The 23281-nt window shown below is 34.9% G+C and overlaps 2 protein-coding genes and 1 long non-coding RNA gene across 3 annotated transcripts; all 3 read left to right on the top strand.

Annotated features, from left to right (window-relative positions):
- The first annotated feature begins 1191 nt into the window (after positions 1 to 1191).
- LOC148298319 (uncharacterized) lies at positions 1192 to 7199 on the top strand. The gene is made up of 2 exons (XM_088276967.1): positions 1192 to 1561; positions 2194 to 7199. The coding sequence occupies exons 1-2, from the start codon at positions 1192 to 1194 to the stop codon at positions 4938 to 4940; spliced, it is 3117 nt and encodes a 1038-aa protein (XP_088133093.1). The 3' UTR covers positions 4941 to 7199.
- Positions 7200 to 11396: 4197 nt separating this feature from the next.
- Positions 11397 to 14613, top strand: LOC148298320 (uncharacterized). Its single transcript, XM_088276965.1, has 3 exons — positions 11397 to 11577; positions 12068 to 12484; positions 12934 to 14613. The coding sequence occupies exons 2-3, from the start codon at positions 12115 to 12117 to the stop codon at positions 14598 to 14600; spliced, it is 2037 nt and encodes a 678-aa protein (XP_088133091.1). The 5' UTR covers positions 11397 to 11577; positions 12068 to 12114; the 3' UTR covers positions 14601 to 14613.
- Positions 14614 to 18954: 4341 nt separating this feature from the next.
- LOC148298321 (uncharacterized) lies at positions 18955 to 22780 on the top strand. Its single transcript, XR_015839203.1, has 3 exons — positions 18955 to 18977; positions 19434 to 19850; positions 21133 to 22780. It is a non-coding gene; the product is annotated as an uncharacterized LOC148298321 (long non-coding RNA).
- The last annotated feature ends 501 nt before the right edge of the window (positions 22781 to 23281 follow it).

The following is a 23281-nucleotide window of genomic DNA, read 5'->3' on the forward strand; positions in this document are numbered from 1 at the left end:
TTGAAATTGCTTAGTGTTGCTTTTTGGAGTAGAAAAATCGTTTGAGAATCTAGAAGATAAACTTTTTTTAGATTCAAATAATTGTCACCCATTTGGATGGTTTGAGAAAGTGGGAAAACTCTGGCTTTTTAACCTAGGATGAGGCACGCGTTGAAGATCTCGGTCAGGCTGACGATGGACCGCTGCGGTAGGTGTTTGAGTACCACGTTCATCACGCCGTCGTCGCCCGGTGCTTCGAGTGGTGCCCTTGTTCTCATGGAGTCTTCTTCGGTGTCTTCCGTCTCCCTGAAGAGAAGGCCCGCCTCGGAAACCGCGTCGTCCGTCTGCATTCACCGAGGCCCTGTGACAGATAATGGGTATTTTCAAAACTGTCCGCCAAGGCTTCCGCTTTTCCCTCGTCAGGCACTACGACCAGGGGGTGGGCACTTGTCCGACATTGATAAATTGTAATGTTTACGGCAAGTAAGTGGTTCTGAAAAGAACTGTTTTTATTTGAGATCGGTAATGAGTCGACTCAAAATACCGGAACTGCGCACTCACTACATACGTAGGTACTGCGCACATTGCAAGGGACAAGTGCGAAGCGGACACTTGTAGAAGACATAGACAATAATATGCCGATTAGTTAGTCTGTGGACAATAAGCATTGTGCTATCGGCGGCGTTGCGCGTACCCTTGCAGGTAATTATTGTGATAGTTATTGATTTAATGTAAAGTAAGCAGTAATAATTATATATTTCACTTAACAAACCCAATGTTTTGTCACGGCAATTCCTTCTTGTTGACGGCAATTAATGATGGCAGTTGTAGCTGTCAAAATTGATACAAGAGATAAAGTAAATAGGGAAATTATTCGCAATAACAGATGAGAAGTTACAAATTTCGAGTATTGATGTTTATTGTTTAATGTTATTAAGTTTATTCAGGAAAAGCGTTGTGAGTGGTCACTTGCAACTTGGATACATCTTTTCCAAATTTCAGTGATGTGTTTGTCAATCGTGTGTAGAATGGTGAATATAATGTAGTTATAACCCGATTACTTAAACCAGTCCATGATTCTCACATCATGACTGTCTTTTCATCTTTATGCATTTAATTTTCATCATTGTAATAATGATCATAATCCAGGTTTTGAATTTTCAGGACAAACTACCTTTTTCCCTTGAAATCTTAGCTAGAAGATTGAAAAACATGGATCCTACTTTAGCGACTGTTAAGGCTGAACCGGGAGATGAAAAAGGGGATACTCTACCTTTCTCTGCTGGTGAAGGGCCACTTCTCGGGGGCTGCCATAATTTACGACATTGTTATGTCGACTTGTCATACTCTAGGATTATTAACCCGCATGATCCTATTATCAAAGAGGAACCGGGAAGTGATAATGCTTCTCTCCATACTAGGAAATACCTGACCGAGGGGCCAGTAGTACCGGAAACTGCTTTAGACCTACAATGCAAAGTAATATCTAGCGATATCGTCATCCTCACCGAAATAGATATTGATCTTCCTGATATTAAACAAGAGTGCGCGGAACACTCGAGCAGACTTGAAGCTGAATCTTGTAAGTAACCTTTTGTAGTATGATGTGACTTATCTCCACATGTGAGACGCGGTTTCAGAGAGATGCATGGGGCATTTCATTGCTAGAAGCCCGGCATATTTCTTGTTTAGTCAATTTAAGCAACTACAAAAATGACAATATTTTACTTCAACCTTTTTCGCCTATTTCGACTGAGAATTCAATGTTTTCAAAACTATACATACAAACTATACAAAAATATACATATGTATATATATATATATATATATATATATATATATATATATATATATATATATATATATATATATATATATATATATATATATATATACATACATATATACATATATACATATATACATATATACATATATACATATATACATATATACATATATATATATATATATATATATATATATATATATATATATATATATATATATATATATATATATATATATATATATATATATATATATATATATATATATATATATATATATATATATATATATATATATATATATATATATATATATATATATATATATATATATATATATATATATTTATAAATATATATATATATATATAAAATTTGGTTTTGTTTTATGTCAGCTTTGATCAATAATTAATTTTTATTTCAGATTTAATAGAAAGTGAAATAAAATCTTCATGTTCAGGGAATATCAGGAACATTTCTTCTAACAATGTTGGAGAAATAATGTCTTCCTCCTCAATGAAACAGAATCTAGAGTTACGTAATATGTCAGTTGTTGCAGGAGAGAAACACTTCCCTTATTCAAAGTATAATAACAAATGTTCACAAAAAAGGAATTACAAGGGACATGTGTCAATTCATACTGATGAGAAACCCTACTCTTGTTCAGAGTGTGATTATAAATGTTCACAAAAAGAACACTTAAAGAGTCACATGTTTATTCATACTGGTGAGAAACCCTTCTCTTGTTCAGAGTGTGATTACAAATGTTTACGGAAAGGGAATTTGACGCGTCACATGTTAACTCACACTGGCGAGAAACCCTTCTCTTGTTCAGAGTGTGATTATAAATGTACACGGAAGGGGGATTTAAAGAATCACATGTCAATTCACTCTGGTGAGAAACCCTTCTCTTGTTCAGAGTGTGATTATAAATGTAAGCGGAAAGGGGATTTAAAGAATCACATGTCAATTCACTCTGGTGAGAAACCCTTATCTTGTTCAGACTTTTTTTACAAATGTGCACGGAAAAGGGATTTAAAGAATCACATGTTAACTCACACTGGCGAGAAACCCTTCTCTTGTTCAGAGTGTGATTATAAATGTTCACAGAAAAGAAATTTAAAGACACACATGTCAATTCACGCTGGTGAGAAACCCTTCTCTTGTTCAGAGTGTAATTATAAATGTTCTTTAAAAGGGAATTTAAAGAATCACATGTCAATTCACACGGGAGAGAACCCCTACTCTTGTTCAGAGTGTGATTATAAATGTTCACAAAAAAGGTATTTAAAGCGTCACATAACAATGCATACTGGCGAGAAACCCTTTTCTTGTTCAGAGTGTGATTATAAATGTTCATGGAAAGGGGAATTAAAGAAACACATATCCACTCACTCTGGTGAGAAATCCTTCTCTTGTTCAGACTGTTTTTACAAATGTGCACGGAAAAGGGATTTAAAGAATCACATGTTAACTCACACTGGCGAGAAACCCTTCTCTTGTTCAGAGTGTGATTATAAATGTACACGGAAGGGGGATTTAAAGAATCACATGTCAATTCACCTTGGTGAGAAACCCTTCTCTTGTTCAGAGTGTGATTATAAATGTACACGGAAGGGGGATTTAAAGAATCACATGTCAATTCACTCTGGGGAGAAACCCTTCTCTTGTTCAGAGTGTGATTATAAATGTAAACGGAAGGGGGATTTAGAGAATCACATGTCAATTCACTCTGGTGAGAAACCCTTATCTTGTTCAGACTGTTTTTACAAATGTGCACGGAAAAGGGACTTAAAGAATCACATGTTAACTCACACTGGCGAGAAACCCTTCTCTTGTTCAGAGTGTGATTATAAATGTTCACAGAAAAGAAACTTAAAGACACACATGTCAATTCACACTGGTGAGAAACCCTTCTCTTGTTCAGAGTGTGATTATAAATGTACACGGAAGGGGGATTTAAAGAATCACATGTCAATTCACTCTGGTGAGAAACCCTTCTCTTGTTCAGAGTGTGATTATAAATGTTCACAGAAAAGAACCTTAAAGACACACATGTCAATTCACACTGGTGAGAAACCCTTCTCTTGTTCAGAGTGTAATTATAAATGTTCTTTTAAAGGGAATTTAAAGAATCACATGTCAATTCACACGGGTGAGAACCCCTACTCTTGTTCAGAGTGTGATTATAAATGTTCACAAAAAAGGTATTTAAAGCGTCACATAACAATTCATACTGGCGAGAAACCCTTTTCTTGTTCAGAGTGTGATTATAAATGTACATGGAAAAATGAATTAAAGAAACACATGTCCACTCACTCTGGTGAGAAACTCTTCTCTTGTTCAGACTGTTTTTACAAATGTGCACGAAAAAGGTATTTAAAGAATCACATGTTAACTCACACTGGCGAGAAACCCTTCTCTTGTTCAGAGTGTGATTATAAATGTTCACAGAAAAGAAACTTAAAGACACACATGTCAATTCACACTGGTGAGAAACCCTTCTCTTGTTCAGAGTGTGATTATAAATGTACACGGAAGGGGGATTTAAAGAATCACATGTCAATTCACTCCGGTGAGAAACCCTTCTCTTGTTCAGAGTGTGATTATAAATGTTCACACAAAGTGAATTTAAATCGTCACATGTCCATTCACACTGGTGAGAAACCCTTCTCTTGTTCAGAGTGTGATTATAAATGTTCACATAAAGTGAATTTAAATCATCACATGTCCATTCACACTGGTGAGAAACCCTTCTCTTGTTCGGAGTGTGATTATAAATGTTCACACAAAGTGAATTTAAATCATCACATGTCCATTCACACTGGTGAGAAACCCTTCTCTTGTTCGGAGTGTGATTATAAATGTTCACAGAAAGTGTATTTAAAGAATCACATGTACACTCACACTGGTGAGAAACCATTCTCTTGTTTAGAGTGTGATTATAAATGTTCACAGAAAGTGTATTTAAAGAATCACATGTACACTCACACTGGTGAGAAACCCTTCTCTTGTTCGGAGTGTAATTATAAATTTTCACGGAAAGCGGAATTAAAGAGGCACATGTCCACTCACACTGGTGAGAAACCTTTCTCTTGTTCAAAGTGTGATTACAAATGTTCAATCAAATGGGCATTAACGAGACACATGAATGTACATTCTGATGAGTAACCCTTCTCTTGTCAGAGTGTTATTATAAATGTACACGGAAGGGGGATTTAAAGAATCACATCGCTCACTCCTTTCAAGAACGTCATAAATCAAAAATCGGCAATTTTCAGTTGTGCATGTTTTCAGAATGCCCAGAAAATCTACTATATTCCAGCAAAAGAGGCATATTTTTAACTTAATATTTACCCGCTACAGGGCAGAAAGTGTTGTTTTTGCATTTTTAAGAAAATGTATTGTTAAGTTATTTTTTTAAATAAATTAAATATTTTTCAAATGGAGAAAAAACCTTCAGGTTTTACCTTAATAGATCTGTTGCACTGTTAAAAGTTCAATAAGTGGCTTGATATTTATTTTTGAAACATTGTATTATATTTTAAACTTTAAAAACGTTCTCCTGAAAAATCAAGTTTTTTGATTTATGACGTTCTTGAAAGGAGTGAGCGACATGTTCACTCACACTGGTGCGAAACCCTTCTCTTGTTCAGAGTGTATTTATAAATTTTCACGGAAAGTGAATTTAAAGAGGAACATGTCAATTCACTCTTTTGAGAAACCCTTCTCTTGTTCAGAGTGTGATTTTAAATGTTCACGGAAAGGGGATTTAAATAGTCACGTGTCAATTCAACATCCCTAAAAAAGATCTGTTGCATAGTAAAAAGTTCAATAAGTGGCAAAATATTTATTTTCAATACATTTTATTATATTTTTAATCTATAATATATAATAATTATTATATTTGATCTCCTGATAAATCAAGTTTTTTGATACATAACGTTGTTGAAAGAAGTGAGAGACATGTCAGAGACCCTTCTCTTGTTCAGTGTGTGATTATAATTGTTTTTATCTATTGATTTGGCATTTACTTTGTGGGATGACATTTAGATTATTTTTTAAAAATTAAACACTTACAATATACCACTTAATGAGTTTAATTTTTGTATACTAGTTTCGAAAACTTACTTCAAGTAAATTTAATTAAGTCAGTTTCAATTTTTACCTGTTGATGAAAACATCTGTAGGTTTTCGAAACTAGTCGTATGTAAAAAGTGGTAATTAATTTTAAAAATATATGTTCACGGAAAGGGGGTTTAAAGAGTCACTTGTCCTTTCACACTGGTGTTTTCACACCTTCTCGATTACAAAATGGACATTAGTGAGCCACATGAATAAACATTCTGGTGAGAAACGCTTCTCTTATTAAGAGTGTGATTACACAAAAGGCCGGGCCACCGTTAGGAGAAAAAAAAGTTGTTCGATTTCTATCGGGCACAAAATGAAAATGGTGCCAAATGATGTTTTTATCATAAATAAAAAAAATACGCAAATTGGAAATCATCCTATTTCTCGGGATCGACTTTGAAATATTGATTTATTTTAGTTCAATTTTGCAGTAAGGCTAAAAAATCAAAAAATGTTAATGCTATAATAATAATAATAATAAAACACTTATCCGCACTCCAATGGTGCATAGGGCACTGCGTCATATCAACGCAGTGTAATCTTGATCGTTTACATATGAAGGATAGGTGATCAGCCCTCCGCTTCAGGTACCAGTCCATTGAATAAATTTTATCCGCCTCCGTAGTGTAATGATTAGCACTCTCGGCTACCGTTCTGGAGGTCCCGGGTTCGATTCCCAAGGGGGGTTAAATAAATATAAGTGATTTTTTTCACTGTTATATGTAATGTTATATTTAAAAAAAAAATTGGAGATTAAAGATTAATTGGAGATTAAAATTAAATAAAAAAAGTAACATTTATTAATAACAATATTGAATTTTGCCAAAATGCCATTCATTAAAATATTATTTACTTCATCATAAATACTAACAATTTAGATTTGCAAAATTTGTTCCCGATTGGGTTTTCGCGTGTCGATGGCTTATTTTACAATATTATATAAATAAATTATTTGTGAGTTTGTCAATATGTTTGTGAGTCGAACAATTATGGATGATGTGGCTGCATGATGTAATCTGTTTTGTATCTAACCATTTCCATTGTCCGATTATAATTGGTTCTTTTGTACATCCTTTTGTAAATTGAAGATTTTATGAATAATGGCAGTAGATTATAGAGCTTTATTGCGAAACACTCAAAGTTTATTTGACAAAACTTTGAATTTGTTTTTTTTTTTGTTTCTGTATTTTTGATCCTGTGATTCTATGAATGCTTGGTTATTGACGATTTGTATTTCGTTATTAATGTTATTTAAAGTTTCTTGTATAGTATCTGAAGTATTATAATAAAATAATTTATCCTGGCGAAGAATCCTTATTGTTATCAATATTTTTTGGCTTTTCGATATTTTATTAGGGTTTATACTACCTACTTTTGATCTGTACAAAACCTAACGACATCTTCGATCTCGCATATTCGTCGTGTTGGGGAAACAAGGTTCTATGTAACAAATTTAGGTATTTTTACATTTAACTATTCAGATTTAAATTTCGGTTCTATTTGTATAAAAATAACAACAAAAACCAAATCAATCGTCAGAAATTCAAAGGGAAACAAAGCTCCATTTCTTAATTTTTAATATCATTCGGAGAAACAAGGTTCTATCTCGACTAATTTCATACTATAAAGTATTCAAGATGGCGGAATTGCTAGGTTTTGTGAACCGATAAACCGGAGTTTTGTGTGGTATAACTGGTGAATTTATCAATATTCCCAAAAAATGATACAGAAAGGTAGTGTAAACATAAAATTTTCATATTTTGAAAAAAAAAACAGTAATTTTTGCTATAATCTGTGGAAGTAACACTGTTGAATTTATCATTATTTACCAGAGGCAAACTGGTTGCTGCCAAAAAATTACTCAACAAGGAAAATTGCTTGGAAAAATGCAAATTTAAGTGCGGGGCACTGATTCCAGAAGATGTATGAAACATCATTCATAAAAAGCATTATAAACTGTCACAAAATGAAAAATATCATTTTATTTCTAAAATAACATTTTGTTTCCGAAAGAAAAATGTTTACATTTAAATACTATTTAAAAAATGAATCAATCATGTTTCGTGTATCCAAAATATTTTATTTGGGAACACTAGATATGGATATCTCAGAAGTTCATAAGCGGTGTCCACATTAGAAGGTATAACAGGTATATCTTCACAAGACAAAAGGGGTAAACATGGAAAACACCACAAAATGGCTGAGGAAAAAAGGCGCTTGGTCAGGGATCATATAAACTCATTTCCTCATGTCTTCTCACTCACTTATGTCTTCTGCTATAACAAATTCCTAAATCAACAATAAGAAAGTGGAGGATATTATTGTTAAATACTCAACTGAATGTCCAGATTCAGCGGTTCAAGAAGTGAAAAATGTACACTCTACAATTGAGAGTATTTTGAAAGTGTCAGAGTATTATTCAACTCTTTCCCTGTTAAGGCTGTTAAAACAAATAAACATCGTATTGTAATGCACAATAGAAACGATTTTAAAGACTTAACCCCTTGCTCAAAATATTTCAAATATACGAGTCATATAGTCGAGATATACATTTACTTAAGTCACAGTTCTTCATTTAAAGTCACTTTCAAGTGACATTTAAAACAAGTCATGCAATAGACATGGAATGGTCCGATTGCTGCCATAATTTCGATCATTGATTGATTGATTGATTGATTGATCTCTGCTATTATTTTTCAAGCCCTATGGGACTTGTGCACTACACGGAATTTAACCGTCCGGTTGTCCGGTTTTGGAAAATAAAAGCGACTTCGACAGTTAAGCGTAATCAAATTTACGCGCAACGTGTTCACGCACCCCTCAAGTGTACCGATCCGAAGAAAGAAAGACAAAAGCACAAGCCAATCATCCGTTTTATATGGTAACTGAAGTGCCGGACGGTAAAATTCCGTGTAGTGCACAAACGTCCTGCAATCGGGTGTGTGTTTTGACCTCCGCCAAACCCCGATGACTGATTTACCGAACTCCTGGATTTTGATCGAACCCAGGTTAAGAACCACTAAATACCATACATATTTATTTTATGTTTTTATATTACTGAGAACTGTGAAAGATCTCATATTGTTATTTAAAATGTAACGAAGGTTGGTGGGTGTTCCAGTAGGCGCTGGCCGCTACGAGAAGATTTCGATTCGTACCCCTAGATTCTCACTATATGGGCATTTGATGACCTCTGAAGGCACTGGGTGTGATGATGAAGTTCATCTTGCCTTTAGAGTGTTACTAGTCGGGCTGATGGGAGTTCTAGAAGGCGCTGGCCGCTACGAGAAGATTTCAATACCTGCTCCTAGATTCTCACTAGAATGATGAGTAGAAAAAACTTCATGGTTGTTGTTTTAATGTGTAAAATGCAGTTCCACCTAGAAACGAGTAAACTAAACTAAATGAATAAACACCAATTATATATTTTCTGTCCACAAATGGGTGCCAAACTGTTAAGTCAATTAAAGCTCATGAAGAGGTTCAAATGAACTCCATATATATATCTACATAAAAAGCTTCATAAAACCTTTAATATCTACGTAAATATAATGAAATGTGTGTTGAGATGGTTTGGGCATGTGAATCGAACGAGTAAAGAAAGGATAGTTAAACAAATTTATTTTGAATGAATGTGGTTGGTAAAAGAAGCAGAGAAAGACCCAGTAAAACTTCATGATCAAGAATTCAAATACTTGAATGCGGTCAGGTCGGCAGTCAGAATAATCGGCGTGCGTGTATGAGATGTTAGTGGAAGAGGCGAAGAATGCAATGACATAAGTTAGCTTTATATTTTTACTGCCTACCCCTGGGGAAGAGGCGTGATGGTTAGTTTATTTTTAATACATATTGAAATTGACGATAATTTTTCATCGATATTATTTTATTTGTTTTTAGTCTTTATTAATCACGAATAACTTCTCTTTTTTTAGGTTTGACAGTATTAAACCTATTTTTCTCACTCACAATCGCAGAAAAGTGGAAACGTTTAGCTCTGATAATTCAAACAAATGGAATCGTAAAACTAGTGCTGATTAACCGTTCTTCTGTTCAAAATGTAATTATAAGTGTTCGCAGGAAGCGAATTTAAAATTACATTTATCAACTCGACATGAACATTTCTTTGCGTGAATTTAAAAGACACATGCTTTTGCACTGTGGCGGGAAACCGTTCTCATGTCCAGAGTGTAAATATGCCTGTTCGTATGAGTCCGCATTGACAAGACAACACGTTAATCCACACTAGTGAAAAAACATGTTCATGCAGGGAATGTAATCACACATGTTCTCAGAAAAAAATGCTACAAAGACAAATGTTAACTCATAAAAATAATAAAATAAAAAATGGTTATCGATTTTGGAAATGAGTGTGTTATACAATCGAATTTGAAGACCAACATTCATTTTACAAGTTTTGTCTGAAATCATTGTCACGCGTACAGGGAATAATATGTTGAATTTATGGTTATATTCGATATTTCGTTTCAAACCCCTATCCACAACCGATGGTGCACTGCATCATTTAAACGCAGTGTTATCATGATCGCTAACACATTAAGGAAAGGTGATCAGCCATCCGCTTTAGGTACCAGTACAGGGTAATATTAAAAAATAAAAGAGTAAAAAAAATACTAATAACCCCCCTGGGAACCGAACCCGGGACCTCCAGTACGATAGCCAAGCGTGCTGACCATAACACTACGGAGGCGGAAGTGTACTTTTTTAAATTACCTTGTCTAGCCACGGCTTATGCAACACCGCTTATCATGACCCTACTCAAGCTTCAACTATTTAAATATTATAGCCTATGCCTACTCGTCAGTGGATTTACTCTTTATGTTTAAAGTTACCATAATTTCATGTAACTCATGAGAGAAAATTCTCGGCAAAAACACTCGCTATCTCGCTAGAGGCATATATATTTCAGTGATTCTAAGTTAGCAGTGAAATTACTTAGGTGTATGATTTTTTACTTTGGAAGTGAGGCACGCGTTGAAGATCTCGGTCAGGCTGAAGATGGACCGCTGCGGTAGGTGTTTGAGTGGCACGTTCATCACGCCGTCGTCGCCCGGTGCTTTGAGTGGTCTCAGTCTTCTTATGATGCCCTTGACCTCATCGAGTCTTCTTCGGTGTCTTCCGTCTCCCTGAAGAGAAGGACCGCCTCGGAAACCACGTCGCCCGTCTGCATTCACCGAGGCCCTGTGACAAATAATAGGTATTTTCAAAATTGTCCGCCAATGGGGGAAATACCGTTTTACGACGCCTCACAAGGATGGATTATCGGTGGTGGTGTGTACACTGAGAAATTCGTGATTTGACCTAAGTTTGTAAAAGTTGTAATGTCAACGGCAAGTAAGCGGTTCTGAAAGGAACCCTTTTTATTTGAGATTGAACTGCGCACTACGTCCTGCGCACACTGCAAGGGACGAGTACGGAGCGGACGTCCGTACTTATTCTTCTTCTTCTTTTTAAATGGATTTTCACCCATCTAGAGTGTTCTAGCCAGTGTCGAGTTATTCGGACTTCCGTGCGCGATCCCTTGCAAATAAGAACCCCAAAAAAGGTAATATTCCACTGCCTGCCACACTTGTAGAAAACATAGACAAAAATATATAGAGTAGTTAGTCTGTGGACAATAAGCAATGTGCGATCGTCTGCGTTGCGCGTGCCCTTGCAGGTAATTATGGTGATAGTTATTGATTTAATGTAAAGTAAGCAGTAATAATTATATATATTTCACTTAACAAACCCAATGTTTTGTCACGGCAATGAGTGTTCTTGGTAGAACTAAATAATTCCTTCTTGTTAACGGCAATTAATGATGGCAGTTGTAGCTGTCAAAATTGACACAAGAGATAAAGTAAATAGGGAAATTATTCGCAATAACAGATGAGAAGTTACAAATTTCGAGTATTGATGTTTATTGTTTAATGTTATTAAGTTTATTCAGGAAAAGCGTTGTGAGTGGTCACTTGCAACTTGGATACATCTTTTCCAAATTTCAGTGATGTGTTTGTCAATCGTGTGTAGAATGGTGAATATAATATAGTTATAACCCGATTACTTAAACCAGTCCATGATTCTCACATCATGACTGTCTTTTCATCTTTATGCATTTCATTTTCATCATTGTAATAATGATCATAATCCAGGTTTTGAATTTTCAGGACAAACTACCTTTTCCCTTGAAATCTTCACTAGAAGATTGAAAAACATGGATCCTACTTTAGCGACTGTTAAGGCTGAACCGGGAGATGAAGAAGGGGATACTCTACCTTTCTCTGCTGGTGAAGGGCCACTTCTCGGGGGCTGCCATATTTTACGACATTGTTATGTCGACTTGTCATATTCTAGGATTATTAACCCACATGATCCTATTATCAGAGAGGAACCGGGAAGTGATAATGCTTCTCTCCATACTAGGAAATACCTGACCGAGGGGCCAGTAGTACCGGAAACTGCTTTAGACCTACAATGCAAAGTAATATCTAGCGATATCGTCATCCTCACCGAAATAGATATTGATCTTCCTGATATTAAACAAGAGTGCGCGGAACACTCGAGCAGACTTGAGGCTGAATCATGTAAGTAAAACTTTGTAGTATGATGTGACTTATCTCCACATGAGTGACGCGGTTTCAGAGAGATGCCGAGCATGGGGCATTTCATCGCTAGAAGCCCGACATAGTTCTTGTTTAGTCAATTTAAGCAACTACAAAAAAATGACATTATTTTACTTCAACCATTTCCGTCTATTTCGACTAAGAATTCAATTGAATGTGTTCAAAACATTTAATTAAAACATATATTTATATATATAACCTAACCTAACCTAACCTAAACATATATATATATATATATATATATATATATATATATATATATATATATATATATATATATATATATATATATATATATATATATATATATATATATATATATATATATATATATATATATATATATATATATATATATAATTTGGTTCTGTTTTATGTCAGCTTTGATCAATAATTAATTTTTATTTCAGATTTATTAGAAAGTGAAATAAAATCTTCATGTTCAGATAATATCAGGAACATTTCTTCCAACAATGTTGGACAAATAATGTCTTCCTGCTCAATGAAACGGAATCTAGAGTTACGTAATATGTCAGTTGTTGCAGGAGAGAAACACTTCCCTTATTCAAAGTATAATAACAAATGTTCACAAAAAAGGAATTACAAGGGACATGTGTCAATTCATACTGATGAGAAACCCTACTCTTGTTCAGAGTGTGATTACAAATGTTTACTGAAAGGGAATTTGACGCGTCACATGTTAACTCTCACTGGCGAGAAACCCTTCTCTTGTTCAGAGTGTGATTATAAATGTTCACAGAAAGAAAACTTAAAGACACACATGTCAATTCACACTGGTGAGAAACCCTTCTCTTGTTCAGAGTGTGATTATAAATGTTCACAGAAAAGAAACTTAAAGACACACATGTCAATTCACACTGGTGAGAAACCCTTCTCTTGTTCAGAGTGTGATTACAAATGTTTACTGAAAGGGAATTTGACGCGTCACATGTTAACTCACACTGGCGAGAAACCCTTCTCTTGTCCAGAGTGTGATTATAAATGTTCTCAGAAATTAAACTTAAAGACACACATGTCAATTCACACTGGCGAGAATCCCTTCTCTTGTTCAGAGTGTGATTACAAATGTTTACGGAAAAGGAATTTGACGCGTCACATGTTAACTCTCACTGGCGAGAAACCCTTCTCTTGTTCAGAGTGTGATTATAAATGTTCACAGAAAAGAAACTTAAAGACACACATGTCAATTCACACTGGTGAGAAACCCTTCTCTTGTTCAGAGTGTGATTACAAATGTTTACTGAAAGGGAATTTGACGCGTCACATGTTAACTCACACTGGCGAGAAACCCTTCTCTTGTTCAGAGTGTGATTATAAATGTTCACAGAAAAGAAACTTAAAGACACACATGTCAATTCACACTGGTGAGAAACCCTTCTCTTGTTCAGAGTGTGATTACAAATGTTTACAGAAAGGGAATTTGACGCGTCACATGTTAACTCACACTGGCGAGAAACCCTTCTCTTGTTCAGAGTGTGATTATAAATGTTCACAGAAAAGAAACTTAAAGATACACATGTCAATTCACACTGGTGAGAAACCCTTCTCTTGTTCAGAGTGTGATTACAAATTTTTACTGAAAGGAAACTTTAAGACACACATGTCAATTCACACTGGTGAGAAACCCTTCTCTTGTTCAGAGTGTGATTACAAATGTTTACGGAAAAGGAATTTGACGCGTCACATGTTAACTCACACTGGCGAGAAACCCTTCTCTTGTTCAGAGTGTGATTATAAATGTTCACGGAAAGAAAACTTAAAGACACACATGTCAATTCACACTGGCGAGAAACCTTTCTCTTGTTCAGAGTGTGATTATAAATGTTCACTGAAAAGAAACTTAAAGACACACATGTCAATTCACACTGGTGAGAAACCCTTCTCTTGTTCAGAGTGTGATTATAAATGTTCACAGAAAAGAAACTTAAAGACACACATCGCTCACTCCTTTCAAGAACGTCATAAATCAAAAATCGACAATTTTCGGTTGTGCATGTTTTCGGAATGCCCAGAAAATGTACTATATCCCAGCAAAAGAGGCACATTTTTAACTTAATATTTACCCGCTACAGGGCTGAATGTGTTGTTTTTGCATTTTGAAGAAAAGGTATTGTTTAATTATTTTTTTAAGTATACTATATATTTTTCAAATGGAAAAAAAACCTTCAGGTTTTACCTAAAAAGATCTATTGCACAGTAAGAAGTTCAGTAAGTGGCTTGATATTTAGTTTTAATACATTGTGTTATATTTTTAAACTTTAAAAATGTTCTCCTGAAAAATCAAGTATTTTGATTTATGACGTTCTTGAAAGGAGTGAGTGACATGTCAATTCACACTGTTGAGAAACCCTTCTCTTGTTTAGAGTGTGATTGAGTCACATGTTAATTCACACTGGCGAGAAACCCTTCTCTTGTTCAGAGTGTGATTACAAATGTTCACGGAAAGGGGATTTAAAGAAACACTTGTCCACTCACTCTGGTAAGAAACTCTTCTCTTGTTCAGAGTGTGATTATAAATGTTCACAGAAAAGAAACTTAAAGACACACATGTCAATTCACACTGGTGAGAAACCCTTTTCTTGTTTAGAGTGTAGTTATAATTGTTCACGGAGATGGCATTTAATGAATCACATATCAATTCATACTGGTGAGAAACCATTCTCTTGTTCAAAGTGTGATTATAAATGTAAAAAAGGAATTTTCACATGCTAATTCATTCTGTCGAGAAACCCTTCTCTTGTTCAGAGTGCGTTATAATTATTCACGGAAATGGCATTTAAAGAATCACTTGTCAATTCACACTGGTGAGAAACCCTTCTCTTGTTCAGAGTGTAATTATAAATGTTCTCAAAAAGGGAATTAAAGAATCACATGTCAATTCACACTTGTGAAAAACCCTACTCTTGTTCAGAGTGTGATATAAATGTTCACGGAAAGGGGATTTAAAGAAACACTTGTCCACTTACTCTTGTGTGAAACCCTTCTCTCGTTAAGAGTGTGATTATAAATGTTCACGGAAAGGGGATTTAAAGACTCACATCGCTCACTCCTTTCAAGAACGTCATAAATAAAAAATCGTCAATTTTCATTTGTGCATGTTTTCGGAATGCCCAGAAAATGTTCTATATCCCTGCAAAAGCGGCATATTTTTAACTTAATATTTACCCGATACAGGGCAGAAATTGTTGTTTTTGCATTTTGGAGAAAAGGTATTGTTTAATTATTTTTTGAAAAATACCAAATATTTTTCAAATGGAGAAAAAACCTTCAGGTTTTACCTAAAAAGATCTGTTGCATAGTAAAAAGTTTAATAAGTGGCTTGATATTTATTTTTAATACATTGTATTATATTTTCAAACTTTAAAAACGTTCTCCTGAAAAATCAAGTTTTTTGATTTATGACGTTCTTGAAAGGAGTGAGCGACATGTCAATTCATACTGGTGAGAAACCCTTCTCTTGTACAGAGTTTGATTATAAATGTAATTGTTCATTGATTCTGCATTAACTTTGTGGAATGATTTGTTGATTATTTTTTTAACATAAAGTGAATATAATTTAATTAGTTTTAATATTTTCCTGTAGATGAAAACATTTGTAAGTTTAAGAAACTAGTCGTATATAAAAATGAAACTCATGAAGTGGTATATTACAAGTGTTTAATTAAAAAAGAGTTATAATTGTTCACGGAAAGGGGATTCAAAGAGTCACATTTTTATCCCTTTTCGATTACAAAGGTTTAATAAAATAGACAATTGTGAATATACATTCTGGTGAGAAACGTTTCTCTTAAGAGTGTGATTACACTACAGGCCGTGCCACCGTTGTATGGAGATAAAAAAGTTGTTCGATTTCTATCAGGCACAAAATGAGAATGGTGCCAAATGATGTTTTTATCATAAATAATAAAATTACACAAATCGGAAATCATCCTATTTCTCCGGATCGACTTTGAAATATTGATTTTCGTTGTTAAATTTTTGCAGTAAGGCTAAAAAATAAAAAATAAGTTTATGTCGTAGTAAAAAAATTAGGGTCTTTATAACAAAATAAAATAATAAAAGTAACACTTATTATTAACAAAATTGAATTTGCCAAAATGCCTCTCATAAAAATATTATTGACTTCATCATAAATACTAACAATTTAGTTGCCCTGATTGGGTTTTAGCGTGCCGATGGCTAATTTTACAATATTATATAAATAAATTATTTGTGAGTTTGTCAATGATGAGTCGTACAATTATGGATGACGTGCTGCATGATGTAATCTGTTTCGTAGTTCTTTTGTAAATCCTTTTGTAAATTGAAGATTTTATGGATAATGGCAGTAGGTTATAGAGCTTTATTGCGAAACACTCAGTTTATTTGACAAAACTTTGAATTTGTTTTATTTGTTTCTGTATTTTTAATCCTGTTATTCTATGAATGCTTCATGTAGTGGGTTTTTTGACAATTTGTTTTTCGTTTTTAATGTTATTTAAAGTTTCTTGTAAAGTATGTGAAGAATTATAATAAAATAGAGAAGACTCTTGCTAATATGTTTCTGAGAGTCTTCATTTCTGACACTCTTAGCGCGTTTTTTGTGCCAACGGTGTCCCCTCTATTTTCGATTCCGTACTCATGATGGGTCGGACACAAGATTTGTAAATCTTGATTTGCTGCCGATCTTCATCTCGGGATTTTTCCATATAGAATTTTTTAGGCATCTTGAGATGGCTGTAGTATTGTTTTCTTGCCCCGTCACTTCTCATCGCAGATCCGTTCGATCACACAGATCCACACCCAGTTATTTGAACTATTCAACCTGTCTACTAAGACGCTATCCACAGTCACTCTTTGTAGCTGATAAAATCATATTGTATTTTTGAATAGCAAGATGGAATGCGTGCAAAAGTAGTTGCAGGTCCCCTTCAGTTTCAACAGATATAATATCCTCCACAATCCCATCCATGATAAGATTGAAGAGGAATGGACTCAGACTGTCGCCCTTCCTGATGCCGGTACCGACTCTTACAGGATTTGAAAGTTTACCAACTACTCTGATTCTGGCGTTTGTGTTTGAGCTGAGTTGCCTGAGTATGTTGACTTTTTCCGGGAGCGCTCTTCTCTCAGCCAGTATTTGCGTTATATCATTAAGTCTGGCTCGGTCAAACGCCTTAGGGACGTAAATAAAGTGCATACGAATGCCGGCCTATTATATTCAAAAGCTTTTTCTTTTATTTGCGTTACTATTAATACTGCATCTGTGGTGGAACGATTTTTTCGGAAACCTTGTTGCTCCTCGCTATTTTGTATGGTCACTTCTAGTTTAGATTTCAGGATCTGCGTGAAAAGTTTAAGAGAACATAACAACGATATTCCTTTGTAGTTATTCGGGTTACTTTTCTGTACTTTTTTCAATTTCAATTTTCAATTTCAATTTAAATTTATTTATTTAAATTAATATATACATTACAAACTTTAAAATTTTTCAATCGTATACATTAAAATAAAACATTTGAAAGAACTATTGCTAAAGGTAAGAAGAATCCCGCTTCGGAAAACTCCTTCAGACACATGGAACAGATCAAACTCCAATAAGATATCGTTCAACATAGCGGTAGCTCTTCCTAAAGGCATAACCATCGGCAGGTTGGTTCTGTGTATAGGAATATGAAACAATCTATGTCGACGCTGTCTTAGGTAACTATCGGGAACATACAGACCAATGTTATGGATAATTTCAGGATTACCGATCATACCGCGCAACAATCAATAAAAATGCGTTATCAAATATAAATTCATTCTAGTCTCTAATAGATGTAGTAGATCTAAGGATAATAGCCGTACTCTCTGATGTAGAGATACCTCAGAAACTTCTTTTGGACTTTCTCTACCATAAGAGAGTACTTAAGCTCGTGTGGCCCCCCCCAAATCATCGAACCATTCTAGAGTCTACTTCGCACCAGAGTGATAAAGAGTTCTTAGAACGCGGGTATTTTCGAAAACCCTGGCAGTACGCATAATAAACCTTTTTACCAGCTAAATGATTTTTTAATTCGTCAATTTAATTGAATAAAGTCAAAATCGATATAGCCTAAATATGTCATTAACATAAACTCTGTAAAATGCGTATTTTGCCATTTTCCTAAAAAGGCGGGAAAATGACGAAACGCATTTTACAGAGTTTCATGTCGATGGCATTTTTAGGTTATTTTGATTTTGACATTTGAGCTTCTTCTTCTTTTTTGTCTCTATAAGGCTGTTGAGTGCATCGATCAGCTGATATTTCTGCGTAGGTTATTTTTTAGTGTGAATAGTGAGAATATTTAATTTTCTTGATTTTTTTCAACATGTATAATCATTTACCGTACTAATTTGAATGAGATATCAATCTTTACTAGTATATAATCTTTGCAATGTGCTATAGGCGGCGGTGCGCGTGCCCTTGCAGGTAATTATGGTGATAGTTATTGATATAATGTAAAGTAAGCACTAATAATTATATATATTTCACTTAACGAACCTAATGTTTTGTCACGACAATGAGTGTTCTAGGTAGAACTTAATAATTCCTCCTTGTTAACGACAATTAATGATGGCAGCTGTAGCTGTCAAAATTGAACACAGATGAGAAGTTAGTAATTTCGAGGATTGATGTTTATTTTTTAATGTTATCAAGTTTATTTAGAAAAAGCGTTGTGAGTGGTCACTTGCAACTTGCATACATCTTTTCCAAATTTCAGTGATGTGTTTGTCAATCGTGTATAGAATGGTGAATATAATATAGTGTATAATCCGATTACTTAAACCAGTCCATGATTCTCATCATCATGACTGTATATTCATCTTAATGCATTTCATTTCCACCATTGTAATAATAATAATAATCCAGGTTTTAAATTTTCAGGATAAACTAATCTTTTTCCTTGAGATCTTCACTAGAAGATTGAAAAACAAATGGATCCTACTTTAGCTACTGTCAAGGCTGAACCGGGAGATGAAGAAGGGGATACTCTCCCTTTCTCTGCTGGTGAAGGGCCACTTCTCGGGGGCTGCCATAATTTACGACATTGTTATGTCGACTTGTCATACTCTAGGATTAACCCTCATGATCCTATTATCAAAGCGGAACCGGCAAGTGATAATGCTTCTCTCCATACTAGGAAATACCTAACCGAGGGGGCAGTAGTACCGGAAACTGCTACTGATCTACAATGCAAAGTAATATCTAGCGATATCGTCATCTTCACAGAAATAGATATTGATCTTCCTGACATTAAACAAGAGTGCGCGGAACACTCGAGCAGACTTGAGGCTGAATCTTGTAAGTAACACTTTGTGGTATGATGTGACTTATCTCCACATGAGTGACGCGGTTTCAGAGAGATGCCGAGCATGGGGCATTTCATCGCTAGAAGCTCGACATAGTTCTTGTTTAGTCAATTTAAGCAACTACAAAAAAATGACATTATTTTTTTCAATCATTTCCGTCTATTTCGACTAAGAATTCATCAATCAATTCCGTCTATTTGAACACATTTCAAAACATTTAATTAAAATATATATTTATACACATAACCTAACCTAATCTAACCTAACCATACATACCGGTTTGACCGGGATTGCCACGGTGTCAGACACGGGTCCCGGAGTCCTGGCCGGTTTAGATAATGTCCCGGTTTGCGCGAGCGCTGTCTATTTATCTATTCGGTGCATTTCTTACATAGAATTATGGGAAAACTCATATCGACTACATAATACTCTAAAATGGGAAAAATGGAGAGATCTGCAGCTCTAAACGAAATACAACAATCAGATGAACGCCAGCAAATTGATACTGATAGTCTTTTTGATGATCTGTCGCTCGCAAAAATTTTTGTATCAAAAATAAAAAAATAGAATAAATTAAACAATATATTTTGTGCTTACCTGAGACTTCGGCACCTTCGGAGCGTGTTTTCTCAATAATGAATCATATTTGGTCGGATGACCGCAGCCGCATGCTGGAGTCTACTGTACGAGCGTTACTATAGTGTAAATTAAATTTTGGCATTACGTGCAGTGACTTTTATGAAGAAAAAAAATAGATCATAAACAAACAATTGGCACAGTAACTTATTTCTAAACTTAACCCTTCATAACGAGCACCTCTCATATCAAGCAAAAAAATCTGAAATAGTTGCTCCCTTACTGAGCGATATTTTGCATAACGAGGTACAGAAAGAGTCCCCTTTTTTACGAAATTCATTTGTGAGCCGGGACTCGAGGTGGATGACAACGATATTGAAGAGCTTGTGAAAGAGCATACTCAAGCTGACCACTGAAGAGTTTATGGAGTTGCGTCGTGATTCACAGCAAGAAAGTAAGGAGAAGAGCTTGTTAGTAGAGGAGTTGGAATGCTGTGACACATTTACGCCAAGTTTTGAAGCGTCGACAAAAACAACAGTCTCTTGACAGTTTCCTAGTTAGGAAGAATTTATTACTTGTCACAAATATATAATTTATTGTATTCGAAGTTGTAACACTCCTGTAGTTCTTCCGTCCAGGTCTGAGTTTTGTTTCTATTTTATATCAGCTTTGTGCTATAATTTTATTTTTGTTTTCAGGTTTAATAAGAGGTGAAATAAGATCTTCATGTTCAGGGAATATCAGGACCATTTCTTCACACAATGTTGACGAAATTATATCTTCGTGCTCAATGAAAGGGAATCTAGAGTTACGTAATATGTCAGTACATGCAGGAGAGAAACACATCCCTTGTTCAGAGTGTCATAACAAATGTTCAAGAAAAAAGAGTTACAAGAGAAAACTGTCAATTCATACTGGTGAGAATTCCTTCTCGTCTTCTGAGTGCGATAACAAATGCTTACGTAAAGGGAATTCGAAGCGTCACATGTCTACTCACTCTGGTGAGAAACCCTTCTCTTGTTCAGAGTGTAGTTATAAATGTTCACACAAAGTGAATTTTAAGAATCACATGTCAACTCACACTGGTGAGAAACCTTTCTCGTGTTCAGAGTGTGATTATAAATGTTCACGGAAAGGAATGTTAAAGAGTCACATGTTAATTCATACTGGTGAGAAACCTTTCTCTTGTTCAGAGTGTGATTACAAATGTTCAATAAAATGGACATTAATGAGACACATGAATATACATTCTAATGAGAAACCCTTCTCTTGTTCAGAGTGTGATTATAAATGTAAACGGAAGGGGGAATTAAAGAATCACATGTCCATTCACACTGGTGAGAGACGCTTTTCTTGTTCAGAGTGTGATTACAAATGTTCACTGAAAAGGAGTTTGACGAGTCATATGTTTACTCACACTGGCGAGAAACCCTTCTCTTGTTCAGAGTGTGATTATAAATGTACACGGAAGTGGGATTTAAAGAATCACATGTCAATTCACTCTGGTGAGAAACCCTTCTCTTGTTCAGAGTGTGATTATAAATGTTCACAGAAAGTGAATTTAAAGAATCACATGTACACTCACACTGGTGAGAAACCCTTCTCTTGTGCAGAGTGTGAATATAAATGTTCACAGAAAGTGTATTTAAAGAATCACATGTCCACTCACACTGGTGAGAAACCATTCTCTTGTTTAGAGTGTGATTATATTTGTTCACGGAAAGGAAAGTTAAACAGGCACATGTCAATTCACACTGATGAGAAACCCTTCTCTTGTTCAGAGTGTGATTATAAATGTTCACGAAAAGGAAGGTTAAAGAGGCACTTTTTTATTCATACTAGTGAGAAACCCTTCTGTTGTTCAGAGTGTGATTATAAATGTTCAGAAAAATATAAATTATTGAGACACATGAATTTGCATACTGGTGAGAAACCCTTTTCTTGTTCTGAGTGTGATTACAAATGTTCACTGAAAAGGAGTTTGACGAGTCATATGTTTACTCACACTGGCGAGAAACCCTTCTCTTGTTCAGAGTGTGATTATAAATGTTCACAGAAAGTGTATTTAAAGAATCACATGTCCACTCACACTGATGCGAAACTTTTCTCTTGTTCAGAGTGTAATTATAAATGTTCACGGAAAGCGGATTTTAAGAAGCACATGTCAATTCACTCTGGTGAGAAACCCTTCTCTTGTTCAGAGTGTAATTATAAATGTTCACAGAAAGTGAATTTAAAGTATCACATGTCCATTCACACTGGTGAGAAACCCTTCTCTTGTTCGGAGTGTGATTATAAATGTTCACAGAAAGTGAATTTAAAGAATCACATGTCCACTCACACTGGTGAGAAACCATTCCCTTGTTTAGAGTATGATTATAAATGTTCACAGAAAGTGAATTTAAAGAATCACATGTCCACTCACGCTGGTGAGAAACCCTTCTCTTGTTCAGATTGTGATTATAAATGTTCACAGAAAGTGTATTTAAAGAATCACATGTCCACTCACACTGGTGAGAAACCTTTCTCGTGTTCAGAGTGTGATTATAAATGTTCACGGAAAGGAATGTTAAAGAGTCACATGTTAATTCACACTCGTAAGAAACCTTTCTCTTGTTCAAAGTGTGATTACAAATGTTCAATTAAATGGACATTAACGAGACACATGAATGTACATTCTGATGAGAAACCCTTCTCTTGTTCAGAGTGTTATTATAAATGTTCACAGAAATTAAATTTAAAAAATCACATGTCCATTCACACTGGTGAGAAACCCTTCTCTTGTTCAGAGTGTGATTATAAATGTACACGGAATGGGGATTTAAAGAATCACATGTCCACTCACAC

This window comes from Brachycentrus maculatus, unplaced genomic scaffold, assembly GCF_059751285.1.
Source record: "Brachycentrus maculatus isolate JH-2025_06_01 unplaced genomic scaffold, ASM5975128v1 h1tg002196l, whole genome shotgun sequence".
Taxonomy (NCBI): Eukaryota; Metazoa; Arthropoda; class Insecta; order Trichoptera; family Brachycentridae; genus Brachycentrus; species Brachycentrus maculatus.

What these genes read in the sequence shown, in the direction of transcription:
- LOC148298319 (XM_088276967.1), top strand. Translation starts at nt 1,192, where the DNA reads ATGGATCCTACTTTAGCGACTGTTAAGGCTGAACCGGGAGATGAAAAA. An exon ending in CAGACTTGAAGCTGAATCTT is followed by an intron (nt 1,562 to 2,193) that starts GTAAGTAACCTT and finishes TTTTTATTTCAG; the next exon opens with ATTTAATAGAAAGTGAAATA.
- LOC148298320 (XM_088276965.1), top strand. Translation starts at nt 12,115, where the DNA reads ATGGATCCTACTTTAGCGACTGTTAAGGCTGAACCGGGAGATGAAGAA. An exon ending in CAGACTTGAGGCTGAATCAT is followed by an intron (nt 12,485 to 12,933) that starts GTAAGTAAAACT and finishes TTTTTATTTCAG; the next exon opens with ATTTATTAGAAAGTGAAATA.